This window comes from Lycium ferocissimum, chromosome 8 (assembly GCF_029784015.1).
Source record: "Lycium ferocissimum isolate CSIRO_LF1 chromosome 8, AGI_CSIRO_Lferr_CH_V1, whole genome shotgun sequence".
Classification (NCBI taxonomy): domain Eukaryota; kingdom Viridiplantae; phylum Streptophyta; class Magnoliopsida; order Solanales; family Solanaceae; genus Lycium; species Lycium ferocissimum.
Genome location: NC_081349.1, coordinates 39985413 through 40006483, shown reverse-complemented (window position 1 = coordinate 40006483; position 21071 = coordinate 39985413). Strand labels below are relative to the sequence as shown.

Sequence of the window (21071 nt, the reverse complement as noted above, 5' to 3'; positions counted from 1 at the left end):
TCCATTGGACTTCTTCACATAGATGCAATGGTCTTCATCGATCATAGTGAAATCATATGCAATCACCTCTTTGTGAAATCTCAAATACCACTGCCTTGAAGACTGCTTCAGGCTATAAATAGATCTTTTTAATTTGCAAACTTTCTTTTCTTGGCCTTTAACGATGAAACCTATAGTTTGTTCCATGTAGATTTCCTCGTTTAATTCTCCATTAAGAAAAGCTGTCTTCACGTCCATTTGGTGTAACTCTAGATCCAAACGTGCAACAATAGCCAAAAGTAACCGAATTGAGGTAAACTTCACAACTGGTGAAAAGGTTTCCTCATAATCTATTCCAGCTTGTTGGGTAAAACCTTTTGTGACCAATCGTGCCTTGTATCTTTCTATTGACCGGTCCGATTTATGTTTAACCTTGAGAACCCATTTGTTCCCAATGGCTCTACGCCCAGAAGGAAGGTCAACTAGATCCCAGACTTTGTTCGTTCTCATGGACTCCAATTCTTCTTTCATTGTTTTCATCCATTCATCTTTTCCAGGACTTGGCAAAGCCTCAGTCACAGAATTAGGCTCATCCAATTCTGTGGGAGACACTAGGAAAACGTAATCTTCAATCTCATAAGATCGTTTAGGTACAATTTTTCTGGTACTCTTACGTTGTTGAAATTCAGATTCCTCTAAAGGATTTTGGGATTCAAAACTCCCACTTGGACCAGGAACCGATCCTTGATCTATTTGACTATCAAACATGTCCGAAGACATTATTTGAGCATCTGAATTTAACATTTCGTAAAGAGGCTCTCCTTCTTTTATTTCGCCCTTTTTGGGAAAATCATTTTCTAAAAAAGTGATATCTCGTGATTCAATTTAAGTTATACTTCCATCTTCTAATTCACCAATGAACACACACCCTTTGGAGTGTTCTGAGTGTCTTATGAAGATACATTTCTTCCCTTTTGGACTCAGTTGTCCAAACTTACCAAAACGATCCTTTACATATGCAGCACAACGCCAAGGTCGTAGATCATTCAAGTTCGATTTATGACCAGTCCATAGCTCATAGGGAGTGGAAGTAACTGATTTAGAAGGCATTTTATTTAGTATGTAGGCTGCAGTCAATAATGCATCTCCCCAGAAAGAGATAGGTAAATTTGCCTGCGCCATCATAGATTTTGTCATGTCCAATAATGTTCTATTCCTCCTTTCTGCTACACCATTCTGTTGAGGTGTGTAAGGAATAGTTAACTGTCTCGTAATGCCTTTTTCATTACATAATTCTTCAAACTGTTTTGATAAATATTCACGGCCTCTATCGGTTCTTAAAGTCTTTATACTTTTATCTAATTGATTCTCAACTTCATTCATATATTTTCTAAAGCATTCAAGTGCTTCAGATTTAGGCAGAATGGTCTAGGACCCCCCTGAACTTGTCGATTTTTATTCAGTATACACCTAAACTTTACGTCGGCCTAATTACCCCCCTCAACTTGAAAATATGATAGCCTGGACCCCGCTGATGTGGCAAAGAGCGTGGATACACTCTCTTTTAGGTGCGTGGAAGGGTGAAAAATCAAAAAATCAGCTTCCAAATGCGATATTTTTCAACTATTAATTGCCACATAATCAATATAATGATTTTATTTGATCCAATTGTATTTCTTATTGGTTTTTCTTAATATACATTGGATATTTTATCCCAATTTTCTTTTTTGTTTTTCGATATGATGATTATTTATTTCAGCTATGTATTTTTTTTCTTTTTTCGGATCCAAATCTAAATAACTTAGTTGAAAGTTTCAACTTGAAATTCTATTTATTTTATTCAAATAAAAATAAGGTTTAGCAAAAGTAATGAAGTTTAGACGGTGTATTGTTTACAAAAATATTGTGTATTTTTCTTTTCATGCAAGTACTATTTATTTCAACTGTGCATTATTTTTTTTTGGGGTCAAATTCGTAAAATATTTGGTTAATATTTTATTTGATTTCTTTTTTAGATTCAATGATTATTTGTTCTTGTTGTGTATTTCTTCTTTTCCTAGCCAAATATATAAAAATAACTTGATTAGAATATCATTATCTTTAGGCAAATAAAAAAATTATAGTCAAAATATTTTCAAGTTCCTTTTTTACAGATTTGGCCCGAAAAAGATGATTCAAATAATTGTTGAACTTAAAAAGTAAAAAATATATATTTTATCCTTTAAAAAATGCCACATGGACAAAAAAATCCATGTGGCAGCGCGTGTTGACCACCTCCATGGGTTGTCAACGTCCATGGGGGTCGTGCCTATCATATTTTCAAGTTTAGGGGGTAATTAGGCCAACGTAAAGTTTAGGTGTACACTGAATAAAAATCGACAAGTTCAGGGGGGTCCCGATCTATTCTGCCTCAGATTTATGAGAAATCAAATAGACATAACCAAAGCGCGTGAAATCATCAATAAATGTAATGAAATACAAAGCACCAGACCTTGCCCTCTCATTCATTGGGCCACAGATATCAGAATGGATTAATTGCAATGGGGAGTCTGCTCTCTTAGCCTTCCCAAATGGTTTACGTGTAATCTTTTCGGCAAGACAATTTTCACAAGTTGGCATTTCAATTTTGGAGAAAGGACCTAAATGCCCTTCCTTTGCCAATCTATTCATCCGGTCTTGCCCTATGTGACCTAATCTTGCATGCCATGTAATAACATCAACATGTTTGTTACTAGAATAACATGTCATTACACAACGGTCGACATAATAGTCATAAGTTGAAGGATTACAATCTAAAATAATAAAACCATCATAACGAAGTCCAAAACCATAAAAAACATTGTCTTGAGTAATTCTAACACCATTGCGACTAAACTTTAAATCAAAACCTAGATCTAGAAGAACAGACACAGATACTAAGTTACGTCGGATCTCTGGAGCATATAGGACGTCATGCAACATCAAAGTTCGGCCACCACGCAAGTTCGTTTTGCATGTGCCTATCCCTTTGACTTCAAGCTTTGCATTATTTCCTACATATATCCACCTTGATCCAGGTGAGACTCGATGAAACTCCACAAACGCTTCTCGATCACGACTCACATGGTCGGTCTCCCCTGAGTCTACAATCCACACAGGATAAGATTCAGTTAGTAAAACAGTGCTAGAAACATATGTAGCACTTAGAGATGTGTTTTGAAATGCTACCTTTTTCGGCTCGGGACATTCATGAGCAAAATGCCCTGGAACATGGCAGTTGTAGCATTTCATCTTACTCTTGTCTTTCTTCTTGAAAAACCATTTTCCCTTCTTGGGATTTGGCTTGTTCCTTTTCTTGGAAGGTCCTTCTCCGGTCTCCTTACCCTTTCTGTCATTCTTCCAATTCTTCATGCGTTTGAATCCTGAAGACTTTATGCCCTTTGGATTCTGCCACATAGGCATTAGATACAGTTTTAGCAACATCAAACCGCTCGACTTCAAGCTCGACATGATGGGCAACATTAGAAAAGGTTTTGATGCTATCATTATGGGTTAAGTTAACCTTCAAGTGTTCCCAACTATTGGGAAGAGACCGGATCACTGCCTGAACCTGCTGCTCATCAGAGAGAACATGACCAACACTTTTGAGTTGAGCAATCATGTTAGACATCACCCTAAGGTGTTGCTTGACATTGTGATCATGACGCTTCTTGTAAGTGTCAAATTTGATAGTCAGCTGTCTAAGGCGGGTCACAGTGGTACCCCCATAAGTCTCTTGTAAGTGTGCCCACATTGCATGAGCAGTAGGGTATTCTTCACATTCGTGAATGAGATCATCAACAACAGAACTCACAATAATTCCACGTGCAGTAGAAACTTTGTTTTTCCAGGCATTGTAAGTTTCCAGATCTCTTCTGTGTTGGGCAGTGTTACCCTCTTCTGGGGTGAACCAAAACATGGTTAATATCTTCCAGAGCATCTTGCTCTTCTAGTACATACCACATTTTACGACTTCAGATGTTGTAATTCTCGCCAGTCAGTTTTTCACCTTTGTTTAAATCAGCAATGATACTCTTAGATGCCATATCTGTTGATTAAGACAATTAAGCAAGTTTTTATTCATCAATATTTACTTTAAAAAATTTATGCATGTGATATTCACACTCAAGCAAATTAATTCCCATAAATGACTTCACATTTAGTGTAAAATCGAAAGGTCACAAAGTTCTGATCATCATGTGATCTAAATGTTTAATCAAAAATGGAAAAAATAAATCTTAGCGTGAATTTTATTTAATAACTTTCAATTATGTCTCAACCCATTTTAAATAAATAAATAAACGGGATATAAAAGAAAGTTAAACAACATAACCATATATTGAAAAGAAATTCACAATTCAAATTACAAGTTCATAATCTCCCACTTGACTTCAAGTTCTTGAACATACACCTCAAAAGGTTGACTTAAAAAGAAATCGTGATAAATATTAACTAAAATACCACTCCAAGGCTCTCGGAGGGAATCTACTAAAATTGCTAAAGTTTCCCAATTCGAGATTTCAATAAAATTAGCCAGTTCTTCTCGTTTCAACCGAAAAAGTTCAATATGTTCAGGCACTGAAGTATTAGGAGACATCTTAAAAGCTTTAAACTCTTTGAATTTCTTCTCTCCTTCCCTTCGTATAGCCGCTTTGATCCCTTAGTAGATTTTGTGTCGCCCTCGGAACATTATTCCTTATGACTTCACGTCCACGGAAATGTGTCCCACGACGACGTACTCTTCTACATTGTCTCCTTGCTCGATTTCGGGAACTCCCACTTGGAATACTTCGAGCTTGTCCCTGTCCAGTCATGTCTGAAATGGGAATAATGAAACAATAAGAATGGACATACCATTCAATATGACAACACATGCCACATTACTCATAAAAGACAAAAAAATACGTCAAGGATCATATACCAATATAATGGCATGGCTATTAGGAGAAAAATTTTTTTTACTAAAACAACAGCCATTCTAGTCTTTAGCAATTTCATAGAATAAAGGAAATAATTTTATTATATTTAGGCAAGTTCTTTGCCCCTGTTGTCACGTTAATGCCTGGTGGTTTCTCAATTATAGAAAACTCCTTACACTAATGTATATTGAGAATATGACATGACTTTTCAAAAAAAAAAAAACTTGCTGTATCTTTGTACACAATAAAGAAATACATTAATAGAATGGGCCACTAAGTCAAAAAGACATTACTATTAAAGTGTGTCTCTACAAATAGTACTGGTACAATAAAGTACTTCTCTTTTCTTTTTTTTCTGTTCATGTCATACTCAATAGACATATAGGCCTTAGTAATTCAATGGTAACCACACGTAATTCAATGATAACCACAAATTTTACTTTCTGAACACTCACCTTTCCCATAAAGTGCTGTAACTTCACTCTTTATTTACAAAGTAAAGACCACAATATATTGAAGAACAACACTTTCTTTTTCACACCCAAACAAAAAAAAGCACGAGAACCAATTTTAAAGCAGTTTCTTTCTCTCTCTTTGTTTGTAACAGATTAGCAAAAAAAAAAAAAAATGCAACAATGATTCTTTTCTTAGCAAATCTGTTGTAGCTTTCTATTAAATCGAAAAAAAATAAAAATAACGCAGATATTTCAAGAGAGAAAAAAATACTCGGCCGGGAACAATTAACGGTTGCTCGATACCATTGAAGGTTTTCATATCTTGAAACAAGAACAAAGATGATGTACTTGTTAGCAGCGGAAGTTTTGCACAAGATCACCACAAAAATTGCCCCAAATCTGACTTCGTCTCACTTGGAAACGGAGTACTTTTTCACAAACTAGATGTCTTTCACTTCTCTCTTTTCTTTACTGTGTGTTATACTTTTCTGTGTATCTATGGAGAATGCTGGAGTATTTTTCATATATAGAAGAGGAGATTATGTTTTTACAGTTGATAGAGTGAAAGAAACCAACACCAGCACATTCCCATAATCTTATCCCACTATCACGTTTCTTTTTTGTGTTGGTAACTTCTCAAGGACTTTTTACTGTGTTGGTAACTTCTCAAGGGAAGTTAATTTTCATCTTATCACTTCAGAATAAAAAATCGGGCCGGGTCAGTCCACATGGGCGACCCGCGACCCGTAACCAATATCCAACAAAAGATATATAAAATAAGGGAGGTTGGCATATAATATAAACTACAAAGAAAGTTAGTGTCATAAAATCAAGCTCAATTTATGAAATTATCCTTTCAGATTTCTAGTTATAATGACTTTGTAGATAAGTCTAACTTGAGTAACTTTGTTGATACAAATGATAAGTGACTTTAGTGGATAATTTATTATATTTGGATGGCCATTTAAATAATTCACTCTTTTATTAGGACAATGGGACATTGCACTACGTTCTATGGGAAAATGTTGGCTGAATAATGACAAGTAGATATTTAAGGTTTATGAGTTTCTATAGCTATTTCAAATTTAAAATACAAGAATAATTTAAGATATTAAATGGATTTTTTATTATATATACAACGTCTATGCAAAGTTACTGAATATCTGTGAACCTTGTTGTTTATGGGCTGGATCCCCCACTGTTGTTGTTTAGTAATGAAAATATTGCTATAAGCATCTTTACAAACATTGAATATCAGACTATTTTAAGATGTGATTCAAAAAGGGGACAAAATTGCCTCTTCCTTGCGGGGTTCCAGGGAAATGAGGCTAACCTATATATTAGTACTAATTAGAAGCGATTTGCTTCAAAAGTTCGAAACTTTAACAGTAGCTAGCAGTTTACAAGCACAGGAGAACACTTTCGATAGAATATTCACCCCTTAATATATATTTGTAGAGCAAAATAGATGGCAAATATCCACTCTTAAATATGTTTATTGCAAATATTACTCATCGCTAATATAAGATTAGAAGATTCAACAATAATATTTCCTAGGACACATAATTGTAGAACTCTAATCACTTGTGTTGGATGAAAGAAGCCATGCGGTTAATCAGATCTTTAGCTTTCTCAGCTTCAGGATTAGCAGCCTGAAAGCAGTGACCTTCACCTTTAACTTCAATGAACTCTATCTCTCCTTTCCACCCACTTTCCTTCACAACTTCAACAAATCGAGTTCCAATTTCTTTTGGTACGAGCTCATCTTTCTCCCCCGTACACACGAAAAGTCTCGAGCACCCTAATTTTGATAAGCTCGGGCTCTTTTCAGCAACTGGATTAACCATTGGGCTATTAATACCCCGTTCAGACGGGGGACAAATGGTATTCCAAAGCTTGTAACTTAAAGCATGCTCGATGTTTTCAAGCGATGGGAACAACAAGAAAGGAAAAGCAAAGATGGCACCTGAGAGTTTCACATCTCCAATCAAGCTTTCTCTACCGACTCTCATGACTATGTTATAGACTATATTTCCCCCGGCACTATCCCCTGCTATGAACATTCTTCTAAAATCACCGTGGTTTTCTATCCATGGTTCTTTGTTAATGGTGGTAGCATCAGCGTGTGAAGCGACCCACTGAAGGGCATCCCAACAGTCTTGGTAAAGTGTCAGCAGGTCATTCTCTGGAGCAAGCCTGTAATTAAGGTGATAAAGTTAGCTTATGAAACATGATCCGCTCAACTCATTAAAATTGACCCTGCTCATTGGCTGAGTTCATTTTGACCCGTTCAATTCAGCTCATCTCAAAATTGGATTAATCCATAGGAAACCTAGTTAAAATACTTTAATTTATTTTTATTTTTATTGATGTATTATATATAACCTTAATAAAAAAATTATTAGGTACTTTAGAAATTAAAAAAAAAATAATAAAGAAATTAAATTTAGTAAAAGTTGGTTGGATTGAGTTGTGACCTACTTTTTAACCCAACTCATTTCACCTTAAATAACTTTTGGGTGAGTCAAATTCAGTCCAACCCACCCATTTAACGTTCGTACCTATAATCTACAGAGATGGCGATGCAGTTTGATTGAGAAACCAAATGGTTGAGGTAACAATGCTCCGTTTTGAAGAAGGCGGATCCCAAGACAAGTCCTCCGCCGTGGTAATAAACCAAGACAGGCAGCTTTTGATCGGCGGTGGTGTTCTTTGGAAGGTAGAGCCTGGCAGAGACGTGAGGGGAGATATTCACGTCTTTGGATGATACACCCATGGCAGGATCTTCTGGCGATGGTGGAACTACGGTTATACCATAAAGTTCGTAGAAACGCTCTACTCGACCGTCTTTATAGAGTCGATAGAAAGGGTAGAAATCGGTGACCACCTCATTGGAAGCTGCCATAGTCGAAACAGAATGTGCAAATGTTAGAAAACAGTGACTATGGAAATGTTGTTTTTGTGTTGGAGATGGAATAGAGTCTGGATTATATATATCTGAAAAGATTAGCCTGGGTTATATATACGTAGAGAGAGAAAAGGTCACTCTTCATTGTTTTAGACAGGAAAAGGTCTTTTTGCGACACTATTTTGATCATAGTGATCCAAATAGAGTAAATTCATATGATTATTTAGGTTAGATTTAATAATTTATGTTTACTTAATGTCATTTTTATCTTTTTTCTTAAAATTTATCTTAATTTAAAATTATACAATAAAAATTATGATAATTTTTACATAAATATGATTAAATTTACATCAAATTAGCGTGATAATTTAGCAACTCTGAAAGTTACTTTTTCGTGCAAATTGTCCAATGTTTATGGGCACTCCACTTCCAATTAATTGAAAGAACTTTCAACTTTCCAAATAAATAAATGCTCAAGATGTTTAGCGAAATTACTTATGAACCAGCAGCTAGTCGTTGTTAAAGAACTGGAGTAATAAATAAGACCATTTATTATTCAATGCCTTGTGTCATAACTCATAAGTCATGACCGTAGGCAGTCCACTCTCTGATCTCTTTCTAGATTCTAGATTCTAGAAGTTCTGAAAATATAACTATGAAGTACTGTCTCAGTCCACTTTAACTTTTTCACTTTTAACTTTGCATGTTCCTACAAAATTAGTAATACATAAAATATATATTTTATTATAATATTTATATTTATTGATATATAATTTCATTGAATTTGGAAAAAGTTTGAAAAGGACTAATTAATATTAAGAATAAAATAAGATTTTTGTTTTTTATTTTTTCTTGATATCTTTAAAGTGGATAAGTAAAAATGAACAGAGCGAATATCAACAACATCTTTCTTGCCTTATTGATCCTATTACCTCTTTATTTAATGCTTCTTTACGGGCGGCTCAATATATTTGGTGGCCTAAAGCAAAAGTTTATCAAGAGGCCTTGGATTTTTTTCTTTCTAAAAAAACTTTTAATTTCATTTAATGTCCATTTTTCTAGCTTTTTAATCAAATTTATAACGGACTTTTATTCTAACAATTCTTTTTTAAATGGATAATATAACGGATGTATTTTAGTTTTCCATGAGACATTGTGTAGAGAGCTCTTCTTGAGATTGTATAAAAGTTTCAACTTTTTTTTTTCTTTTTTTGTGTGTGTGTGTGTGTGTGAGTAACTTGATTCATATTTTATTGTTTGATGTATTTGAGTTCTAAATGAGTATTAAAAAAGAACAATATACACCTCTGAACTAAATATATAAGAAAATGTAATAATAGGTGACATTTTTTGTTTATCGAGAATTAATGTAACTAATTTTCGAACCTAAATTGGATGATATCAAACTTAATATTTTAAAATTTAAAGTTAGATATTCAGAAACTATACGAAAATTACTATACATTATTAAAATTAATGGAAAGAAATGCGAAATTTTAATTCTTCAATGCTCTTGCGTTTGAAGATATTTTATTTTTTAACCTTAAATTATTCGATATTCTTAAAGACAAATAACCACAACTATTTAGAAGCTACTGTTATAATAGAAAATGAGGCCTCACAGATTGAGGGGCCTAAAGCCTCCGCTTCAATCGCTTGGCCTGCTTCTTTATCAATTTGCAACAGCCAGGTGGTTTCTCTTCCAGTAAATGTAAAGGCATACATGCTTTTAAAGCTTGACTCGAAAAGTCCTTCACTGTTTGGATTGATCTTTCATTAAACAAGCTCTCAAGTACTTTAATTTTCTAATAACAGGGGTATAATTGCTCTATTTGTGTAACGGCAGGGGTATAAATGCATTACTTTTCTAACGAGAGTATATCTGTTCTAAATCACAAAATTGAGAGGTATATTTGCACCTTTTCCCTAAAAATAATTATGCCTTGTATTTCCACCTGAATTATATCCATTCTTACTAACGGTAAGCCTGCTGATTTTTTTTTTTTTTTTTTTTTGCCTTCTAGAGGAATCAGACAAGAGGACTCCTTATTCCCGTACCTTTTTATTATCTGCATGGAATTGCTTTTCCGTCGTATCAACATGGCGGTTGACTATTGTGTCTGGCAATCAGTTAACTCCTCGTGGAGCCTCCATCTCCCATTTATTTTCAGTTGATGATACAGTTCATGCGTCAAAAACTAATCCATCTTCATGCTAACTAAAAAAAGGTGATTTGCGGAGGTTGAAAGATGCTAACTAAAAAAAAGGTGATTTGCGGAGGTTGAAAGTACAATTGCGAAGATTAAAACCTCCACTATTTGCTGACACATTAAAGGGTCAATTCTTAAATACAATAGATCCACTAATTTGAATCACAATGCAGCTAGAATTTGTTAAATGTGCCCAAGAAGAAGAGCTCAAGAGATTTTACAGCTAGATATTATTCTGCTTCCCTAAAATCCTAAACAGCCTTCACTGTGTGAACTTGAAAAATATTTTTCAATATAGTAACAACCTTTGTTTGTGTGTTCACTCCGTACCCCTTAGACTTGATTGTTTTCCTTTTTTTTTTTTTTTTTTTTTTTTTTAAACTAGCAAGCAGGGATAGTATTTTCAACAACACTTGTTTCCTTTGTTTTTTCAACCAATAAACTCATTCGCGGAAAGAAAAAAGAAGAAACAATTCCTGTTGAAACATACTGGTTACACAAAATCTATCAACAACATAGAGCTGATACCGTTGGTTTGCTCTCTTCTTCTATTGTATGTAAGCAATAGCAAACTCTTTACAAGCCCAAATTAAACTCTCCAAAGGGGAAAAAAATTTCCCACATATCAGTCATAACTAATGTAACAGCTGCTAACAATTTACAGGCATGAGAAAACACTTCAATATATTCACCCTGAAATATGTTTATTTTGCAAATATTACTCATCGCTAATTTAAGAATAGATAATTCAATAATAATAATAATAATTCATAAGAAACATGCTGTAATTGAATTGCAAAACTCCATCACTTGCATTGGATGAAAGAAGCCATGCGCTTGATCAGATCTTTTGCTTTCTCAGCTTCAGGATTAGCAGCCTGAAAGCAGTGACCTTCACCTTCAACCTCAATAAACTCTATTTCTCCTTTCCACTCACTTTCCTTCACCGCTTCAACGAATTGAATTACAATTTCTCTTGGGATAAGCTCATCTTTCTCCCCTGTACATACGAAAAATCTGGAGCACCCTAACATCGATAAGCTCGGGCTCCTTTCAGCAACTGGATTAGCCATTGGGCTATTAATTCCCTGTTCAGACTGTGGGCAAATGGTATTCCAAAGCTTGTACATCATAGTGTGCTCAATGTTTTCTAGCGATGGGAACAAGAAGAAAGGGAAAGCCAAGACGGCACCCAAGAGTTCAAAATCTCCAATTAAGCTTTCTCTACCGGCTCTCATGACCATGTTATAGACTATATTGCCACCAGCACTATCCCCTGCAACGAACATTCTGTTAAAATCACCGTGGTTTTCTATCCATGGTTCTTTGTTAACGGTGGTAGCATCAGCTTGTGAAGCGACCCACTGAAGGGCATCCCAACAGTCCTGGTAAAGTGTTGGCAAGTCATTCTCTGGGGCAAGCCTGTAATTAAGCGTGAAAAAGTTAGCTTATGAAAACGTGATCCGTCCAACTCATTCAAGTTGACCCGCTAATTTATTAACTCCACTCATTTAAAAGTTGGGCTGCCATGTAGCCCAAATTGATTCATAAAAAACCTCGTCAAAAAGTTTTTTTTGTTTATAGTTATATAGTCATAACAAAGAGGGAAAAAAATTACATTTTTTTGCGCGGATTGCCCTTCTTTTGGGGTGGTCTTTAAATTTTGCCCCTCATATTTGTGGTCTTTAAATTATGCCCCTCATATTGCTGGTCTTTAATTTTTGCCCTTCGCATTGCAACTACGAGCGTTCACGCGAATCATGAGGTTCTGAGTTCGAACCCCCGCTCAAGCATAAATTAAAAAAAAAATTGCAAGGCAAGGTTTGGGTCGCGTGTATGTCGGACTCGGCATACACTTGTTAAGGAATTACCAAATTTATGTCGCACCCGGCATAATCATGCCTTATGGGCAGACTTGGCATAAGTATGCCGGGTCCGGCATAACTTTGGTAATTCCTTAACAAGTTTATGCCGGTGGGGGCATACTTATGGGCAAACTTTTATGCCGGACCCGGCATAAACTTGTGAAGGAATTACCAAAGTTATACCGGACCCAACATACTTATGCCAAGTCTGCTCATAAGGCATAAGTATGCCGGGTCCGGCATAACTTTGGTAATTTCTTCACAAGTGTATGCCGGTGGGGGCATAGCGAAATTTAAACTCTGCCTTGCGAATTTTTTTAAAAATCTTGACTGTGTGGGATTTCGAACCTGAAACGCATGAGTTTTAGCCGAAGGGCAAAATTTAAAGATTTTAAATATGAGGGGCAAAATTTAAAGATCACCCCAAAAGAAGGGCCCAAAAAATTACTACTATTAGGTATTTAAGACATTATGAAAAAAACAAACAAAGAAATCAAAAAATTAAGACTTGGGCACGTGGGGTTATAACTCACTTTTTAGCCCATTTAGTCCAATTTATTTCAGCCCAACTAACTTTTGAGCTGGTCAATTCAACTTTTTAACTGTCCAGTTATTAATCATTTTTTTTGTACGGAGTGCCCTTCAAATGCAGTGGTCTTAATTTTTGCCTCTCAAATTGGTGGTCTTTAAGTTTTGCCCCTTTCGCCTAATACCATGAGGTTTAGGGTTCGAACTCCGGTTTAGTAAAAAAAAAAAAGATAATTTGCAAGGCAGAGTTTTGTAGCAAAGTTAGGCCTTAAGGGAAAGTTTGCTTCAAAACTTTACCTTAAGGTAGAGGCCTTGCGAATTCAAACTCTATCTTATGATTTTTTTATATTTTTAACTGAGCGAGGGTTCGAATCCGAAATCAAGAGGTTCTAACAAAGGGCAAAAATTAAAAGACCACCAATTTAATGGGCAAAAATTAAAGACCGCCCCAAAATAAGGGCATTCCTGCCTATTGCCCGTTATTAATCCAATTCATTTTAATCCGCCCAAATTTAGTTCAACCTGCCCATTTAACGCCCGTACCTGTAATTTACAGAGATGGCGACACAGTTTGATTCAGAAACCAAATGGTTGAGGTAACAATGCTCCGTTTTGAAGAAGGCGGATCCCACCACAAGTCCTCCGCCGTGGTAATAAACCAAGACGGGCAGCTTTTGATCGGCGGTGGTGTTCTTTGGAAGGTAGAGCCTGGCGGAGACGTGAGGGGAGATGTTCACGTCTTTGGATGATACGCCCGTGGCTGGATCTTCTGGCGATGGTGGAACTTCGGTTATACCATGAAGTTCGTAGAAACGCTGTACTCGTCCGTCTTTATAGAGTCGATAGTAAGGGAAGAAATCAGTGACTACCTCATCGAGGTTGTAGGAAGCTGCCATAATAGTAACAAAGTGTGCAAATGTTAGATAGTTAGAGATGGAATATAATAGAGTCCGGTTTTTATTATATATACTAATACTATAGAAAAGGTTACTCTTGACTAACTTAGAAATTATTTTTTCCGTGTAAATTGTTTAATGTCTATGTGCACAGCCAATTTGTAAAATATGTCCACTTTGTTATAAAATATATATATGAATGTCCATATAGTCTAGGTTTTCCACATGTCCTAAATAAGAGTAGGTACATGTACATTTGGTGGCATGTATGAAATGAAGAAAATGAAGCAACACAAGTTTGATTTTAACTCTTGGTGTTGTCATTGATGACTTCATCAAGAGATTTACCATCTCTATAAATAGATGGTTAAGTTCTCAATTTGTGAAGTGACATCAACAAGAAGTGAAATATAATCTCTCCCTCCTTTCTACAAAGTTATTAGTTTGCTTCTCTTGTTTATTTCAATTATATAGTTTATAACACGTTATCAGCACGAGTCTCTAATATTTTATTTGAGTTTAGCCCATATCGGTACTACCGTCTTTGAATCATCCATGCCTTCGAAAATCAAGGTATTGTCCTACCCATCTAAAATAATATACCTATGCGAAGTTTTTGTTATTTAAGGGTTGCAATTATAAATCATCCGGGAAACGGTTCACGACGGTGTATGTAATCAAGTATTGTTTGCAATTCTTCATGAGGTTTGGGTATCTAGTAAGTTATACTTGTATCTTATAATAAAAACAGTTTCCATCACAGGTAAAGTGATTTGAGCCTTTTGCTTATTATTGTTGAATATTTTTAATTCACTTCTAATGTTACATGCTATGTTTATATATGCGTATGTCGTGATTATTTTGGTACTTGTTTTTAGAATGATCCCAGTGACATTCATACTTCACAAGTCTAAAGTATCACTAAATTTATTTATATTTATGGATCATGATCTTTGGAAGTGATGATTCATATATAGGCCTCCATGTTGTTATTTATATTGAAAATATGTTAGAGAAAATCTCTACATTATATGCATATCTCGATTTGCTCTGAAGTAGCAATATCTTAAAAGAAATTTTAAGCTATCACAATTTGATATGCTTAAGGCACTGCACGTTCGGATGATTGTGTTCCATTTTTGAAGAATGAGAACTTTTGATATAAGCTATAAATATAGATCCATTCCACGAAGTGAATGTGATAATATGTAGTAAAGCCTACAAATATAAACGTGCATTTGATTGTGAAAATATCATGATCCATCTCCGAGAAGAGGTAGAATAATTGAAAAGAAATATTCGAATATTATATGTTTTTCTCCGAAGTACTAAACTCATAATTTTGCTCCACGAGTAGCAAACTTTGAATTCTACTCCAGAAGTAGTAAGCCTATGTATTTTACTCCTGAAGTAGTAAGGTTTTTAATTCTACTCCTGAAATAGTACAACTCTGAAATCTACTCCCGAAGTAGTAGAATTCAGAAATTTACTCCTGAATTAGTCATCCTTTAAACTTTACTCCCGAAGTGGTAAAACTTGAAACTTTACTCCCGAAGCAGTAAAACTGCGAAACTTTACTCACGAAACGAGAAAGAATTACCAAAATATCTGAGAAATACTCTGAAGCAATGTCTTCTTGTGTTTGAGCAAAATAACGAGCCATTGATGAGCGTCGTATTTCAAGCACATTTAAATAATCAGGTTTCATTCCCCGAAGTGAATGAACAAATACCACAACTTATCTCCTGGAGGGATAAAATACAAGGAATGTAGATGTTATATTTTTGTGGTATGAAATTCAGACATTGCTACACGTACCTGTCGTACGTCGAAACATATTAAAGCATCATTCTAAGGAAAAAGGAAGCAGAGTAGGATGCTTTCTCCTATAACCACATTAATACATTATGGTTAGTTGTTATTGATTTCCTTGAAGGAAATAACAATTAATGTATCTCTTTATGAAGGATTTGATTATTATGTATTTGAGTTTAGATACAAAATACTTAGTTAATGATGAATCTCCTGAAGGAGATGTTTGAAATATTGAAGTTTAGAATTCAATATTTATTTCGTGACACCAGTAGTGTCGAAATTTGCTTTCATGGTACCAGAAGTATTTAAGAAATATTTGGTAATAGAAATTAATGATCAAAGGCTCCAGAAGAGCTAATTATTTATTTACAAGTATCATGACACTAGCAATGTCCAAATAATATCTGATTATGATAAATAAATTGAAGTCTCTTGAAGATGTTAGATATGATAATACCATTCATCGTAGATCGTAATTGATACGATCAGAACACTGTAGTAGACCTGAAGTTTACTAACAATAAAAATGGTTATCATATTGAGACTACAGATGATCGGAATATTAAATATCTTCAAGTTACTATGGGTAAGAAATACACGAGTAAAATGTTACCCGAGCATGATGAGATCATATACCACGATAAACCAGAAGTTTATTGATATACAATTTCATGCAATAGCAAACCAGAAGTTTATTAAAAGAAATAGCACTCGTCATAGTAAACTTGAAGTTTACGGGTACAGATAATTTTATCAGTTGACAAGACCATTTTGATCGTCCTGATTTAAATCTGATGTGCTAATTGAATATTAAAAACATATTGAAGAACTAGAAGCTTCTTCAAGAATTTGTTTGTGTTGCTAGTTCTCATGATAAGTTGATTACGCCAGCTAATGTTGGGACTGAATCCCCAAAATTCTGAAAAATATAAAAGGTGAATGTGGGCCCCTTCACCTGCAATGTGATGTCTTAAATAGATGCATTTATGAGACGGTCACATGTATGTTTATTGTCATGGCGAGTTTGACATTTACGAAGTTGCTTGCTCAAAATGATTGAGTTGGAAGCACAATTTTCGAGAATATGTAATCAAGACAATCATCTTGATAATCTTTGGTTTATATCTAAGTTGGTTTGGCATTAGATGCCTCCATAATACTGACCAAACCATTGCTTATGAGAACGAGTTTCAGATGTTGGTCTGAGATATGGTATATTGCATACAACAGCACTTGTGTGCTTCAGATCAATAAATTTTGATAAATTCTCCCCTCATATTTGGTTCAGGGTCAGGAACTAGATATTTCCATCTTTTAGTATTTGATGTGCGGTACATGATGAATGGATATACCATGATGCACACGGATGGATTTTCCCAAAGAAAATGGGGACATATGTCACTAAAATAAGGGGGAGAGAATAAGCAGCTAATAAATATATTGTGAATTATCATCAGTATGATCCTCAGATAATTCAAGTCAAATGCTGGAAGCATTTGCTGACCCAACTATTTCATATTTCATCTGCAAAATGCTCCTAATGTCCCTGAAGGACAGAGTCTACAACATGCATGGAGCATGGTAGACCAATCGGTTCCAAATATAATAATACTTGAAAAAAGGGAGGAGCAAATGATCATAATAAGGAGGCAAAGTGCTCTTGAAGAGTCGACGACATAACACTTCATGAAACCTTATGCGAGGTTCAGGTACCTGAAAATAATGAAGTGATGAGATCTCAGTAAGTTATGTCGAATTGCGAACCGATACAACATGATATCTTGTCGACAATATTTTGATACAATATAGCGCGCAATATTGTATAAGGTTGTGAGGATTTGATTTCTACGTCTCTTAAAGCATGTTGATGTGAAAATAATTACCAAGTAAAATGATGCATCTTGATAAACGTAATGTTTATTAGGCCAGCAGTCCAAACATCAGAAAATTGAAATGGTCCTGAAGTACCATATATTTGTGCAGTTGATGCATTTATATATCTTGTTGTAACTACAGGCATGATATAATTTACTCCAACATGGAGTTATTGAAATAGATCAACTGCATATTGCAAATGAAAGCCCTGACATGAATGTATTTGTCCTACCCAATACTGTCAAGTGTTTTGGACATACAGGGCATTCATCTGATCGACATAAGAATTCAATCCAGATGTGTTATCTATTTCCATGAAGGATTATTGTCATGACAGTCAAATCATAGAAAGACAACAACAAATTATGAAGCAAGTCATGATGTACTTGTCCGATTGCAACAATATTATACGGCGATGATGCAACTCTATCCGAGAAAGCAAGATGCAAATCATCAACCGATTCGTCAAATGATCATTTGACGGATACGATAAAAGCTCTGTCAATCTCAAGATATGATAAGTTGGTATACAAGATTTGTTACATCATCGTCAAGAATTATGTGATGCTTTAATCAGGGGGAGCAAATACGCACTGTACTCTTTTTCCCTTGACCAAGGTTTTGTCCCATTTGGGTTTTCCTGGCAAGGTTTTTAATGAGGCAGCTCTCAAAGCGTATTACTAGATATGTGTACTCTTTTTCCTTCATTAGGACTTTTTTCCACGGGGTTTTTTTTTTCCTAATAAGGTTTTAACGAGGCACGTCATCTATTAATGGTTTGAAGTAATCCGGGCGCATGTGGTATAACAGCCTTAGTGAATATTTCTTAAAGGAAGGCTATACAAATGATGCAATTTGCCCATGTGTTTTTATAAAGAAAGTAATAGCGGAGTTTGTTGTACTTCGTATATGTTGACGACATAAACCTTATTGGAACTCTCTGGAGCTCAAAAAGGCAATTGATTATTTAAAGAAGGAATTTGAGATGAAAGATCTTGGAAAGACAAAATTATGCCTTGGTTTGCAAATTGAACATTTGACAAATGGCATTTTTGTCCATCAATCTGCCTATACAAAGAAAGTGTTCAAACGATTTTATATGGATGAAGCACATCCATTAAGTACTCCGATGGTTGTTCGATCACTTGATGCGAATAAAGATCCGTTCCGATCTCAAGAAAAGAATGAGGAAATTCTTGGTCCAGAAGTACTATATCTTAGTGCAATTGGTGCACTAATGTATCTTGCCAATACCACAAGTCCTGGCATAGAATTTTCAGTTAATGTGTTAGCGAGACATAGTTGTGCTCCTACAAGGAGACACTGGAACGGAATTAAACACATATTGAGGTATCTAAAGGGGACTATCGATTTGGGCTTATTTTATTCTAGCAATTGCAGTCCCGATCTTGTTAGTTATGCCGATGCAGGGTATTTATCTGACCCACACAAAGCTAGATCTCAAACAGGCTATGTATTTATTTGTGGGGGTGCTGCCATATCTTGGCGATCTACAAAGCAGTCTATTGTGGCTACCTCATCAAATCATGCTGAGATAATAGCTATTCATGAAGCGAGCCGTGAAGTTGTGTGGCTGAGGTCAATGATACATCTCATTCGAAAAAAGTGTGGTTTGAAATGTGATAAAATACCCACAATTTTATATGAAGATAATGCAGCATGCATTGCCCAATTGAAAGGAGGATTCATAAAAGGAGATAGGACAAAGCACATTTCACCAAAGTTGTTCTTCACACACGAGCTCCAAAATAATAGTGATATCAACGTGCAACAGATTCGTTCAAGTGATAATATGGCTGATTTGTTCACCAAGTCTCTACCAACCGCAACTTTCGAGAAGATGGTGCACAAGATTGGAATGTGAAGACTCAAATATTTGGACTGAAGTTCTCATCAGGGGGAGTTAATACATGTTGTACTCTTTTTTCCATACAAGGTTTTGTCCCACTGGGTTTTTCTTGTAAGGTTTTTAATGAGGCAACCAAAATGTATATTATTAGAAATATGTACTCTTTTTCCTACACTAGAATTTTTCCCCTTTGGATTTTTTTTCTAGTAAGGTTTTAACGAGGCATATTATCTATCAATGGACATCAAGCGGGGAGTGTTATAAAATATATATATGAATGTCCATATAGTCTAGGTTTTCCACATGTCCTAAATAAGAGTAGGTACATGTACATTTGGTGGCATGCATGAAATGAAGAAAATGAAGCAAGGTACATGTACATTTGGTGGCATGTATGAAATGAAGAAAATGAAGCAACACAAGTTTGATTTTAACTCTTGGTGTTGTCATTGATGACTTCATCAAGAGATTTACCATCTCTATAAATAGATGGTTAAGTTCTCAATTTGTGAAGTGACATCAACAAGAAGTGAAATATAATCTCTCCCTCCTTTCTACAAAGTTATTAGTTTGCTTCTCTTGTTTATTTCAATTATATAGTTTATAACACACTTCCTATTAATTTCTATTCTTGTTGCGGGAGAAAATGGACTTTCCGTTTTGGGAGAATGGGGACCGCCTTTGTTTGAATTATTGGTATTGGGTTGGAAGTCATGTTCGCAATTTTGCCTACCATGTGGGTGTCATCCTCATTTTATTGAATCCGCGATTTTTATAGGATAAAAAAAAAAAAGTTAAACCAAATTAATACAAAAAAAAAAAAAAAACATAAGTAGTTTTCACGCACTAATTTAGTGCGTGAAAGGACCAAACTGCAAAAATAACAGTTTGGCCTTTCACGCACAAAATTTGTGCCTGAAAGAGCAATCTTCCATAATTGCAAACAATTTTGCACTTTCTTCCTATTCCAAAAGTCATAAGAAAATTAGTTGTCCATATATTTATGGAAAATAATTTATAAACACTCGGTATTATACTAATCCAATTAATTATATATTCATGTGTACTTACATCTACTTAACACGAGTCCGGAACCAAAATGACTCAATAAAAAATCAAGTGAACCACAATACCCCAACAAAAAAAAAAGTTACAAAACTATCTTTAGCGCAGTATTTTACTGCACTAATTTTTTTTTTTTTTTTGCATAGCGTAGTATTTTACTGCGCTATAGCTAGCACTTAAATAAAATAAAATTTGGTGAACTTTTTTTTTTTTTTTTTGCAACACTTAGTAATCGGAGCCTATTTAGTGTTTTTTCCATACTTTGACTAATGATTAGTCGTGTGTCAAGACTCCGAAACTTCAATATTTTATATAGAACACGATATTTTTTTCTGTACAATAATGTAGGCTCAATACATCAAGGATATGTAGACGTTCGGATCGTCATTTTAGGGGTTCAAAAGGTGCCGAAGTAAGTTTTGTTTGAAAAAACTTAGTGTTTTTTCCATACTTTGACCAACGATTAGTCGTGTGTCAAGACTCCGAAACGTCAATATTTTATATAGAACCGATATTTTTTTTGCGTACAATAATGTAGGCTCGATACATCAAGGATACGTAGACGTTCGGATCGTCATTTTAGGGGTTCAAAAAGGTGCCGAAGTAAGTTTTGTTTGAAAAAACTTAGTGTTTTTTCCATACTTTGACCAATGATTAGTCGTGTGTCA

General features: G+C 35.0%; 2 protein-coding genes across 3 annotated transcripts; both read right to left on the bottom strand.

Annotated features, from left to right (window-relative positions):
• Positions 1 to 6791: 6791 nt before the first annotated feature.
• On the bottom strand, positions 6792 to 8381 carry LOC132068440 (2-hydroxyisoflavanone dehydratase-like). Of its 2 annotated transcripts, XM_059462023.1 has the most exons (3): positions 8256 to 8381; positions 7933 to 8218; positions 6792 to 7567 (listed from the first exon to the last, which is right to left on the bottom strand). In XM_059462023.1, the coding sequence occupies exons 2-3, from the start codon at positions 8145 to 8147 to the stop codon at positions 6952 to 6954; spliced, it is 831 nt and encodes a 276-aa protein (XP_059318006.1). In that variant the 5' UTR covers positions 8148 to 8218; positions 8256 to 8381; the 3' UTR covers positions 6792 to 6951. The 2 variants fall into 2 exon arrangements, with proteins under 2 accessions (XP_059318006.1, XP_059318005.1); XM_059462022.1 differs by having other exon boundaries at positions 7933 to 8380.
• Positions 8382 to 11248: 2867 nt separating this feature from the next.
• LOC132068439 (2-hydroxyisoflavanone dehydratase-like) lies at positions 11249 to 13815 on the bottom strand. The gene is made up of 2 exons (XM_059462021.1): positions 13426 to 13815; positions 11249 to 11911 (listed from the first exon to the last, which is right to left on the bottom strand). Exons 1-2 carry the CDS (start codon positions 13776 to 13778, stop codon positions 11296 to 11298), a joined length of 969 nt encoding a protein of 322 aa, XP_059318004.1. The 5' UTR covers positions 13779 to 13815; the 3' UTR covers positions 11249 to 11295.
• Positions 13816 to 21071: the final 7256 nt, after the last annotated feature.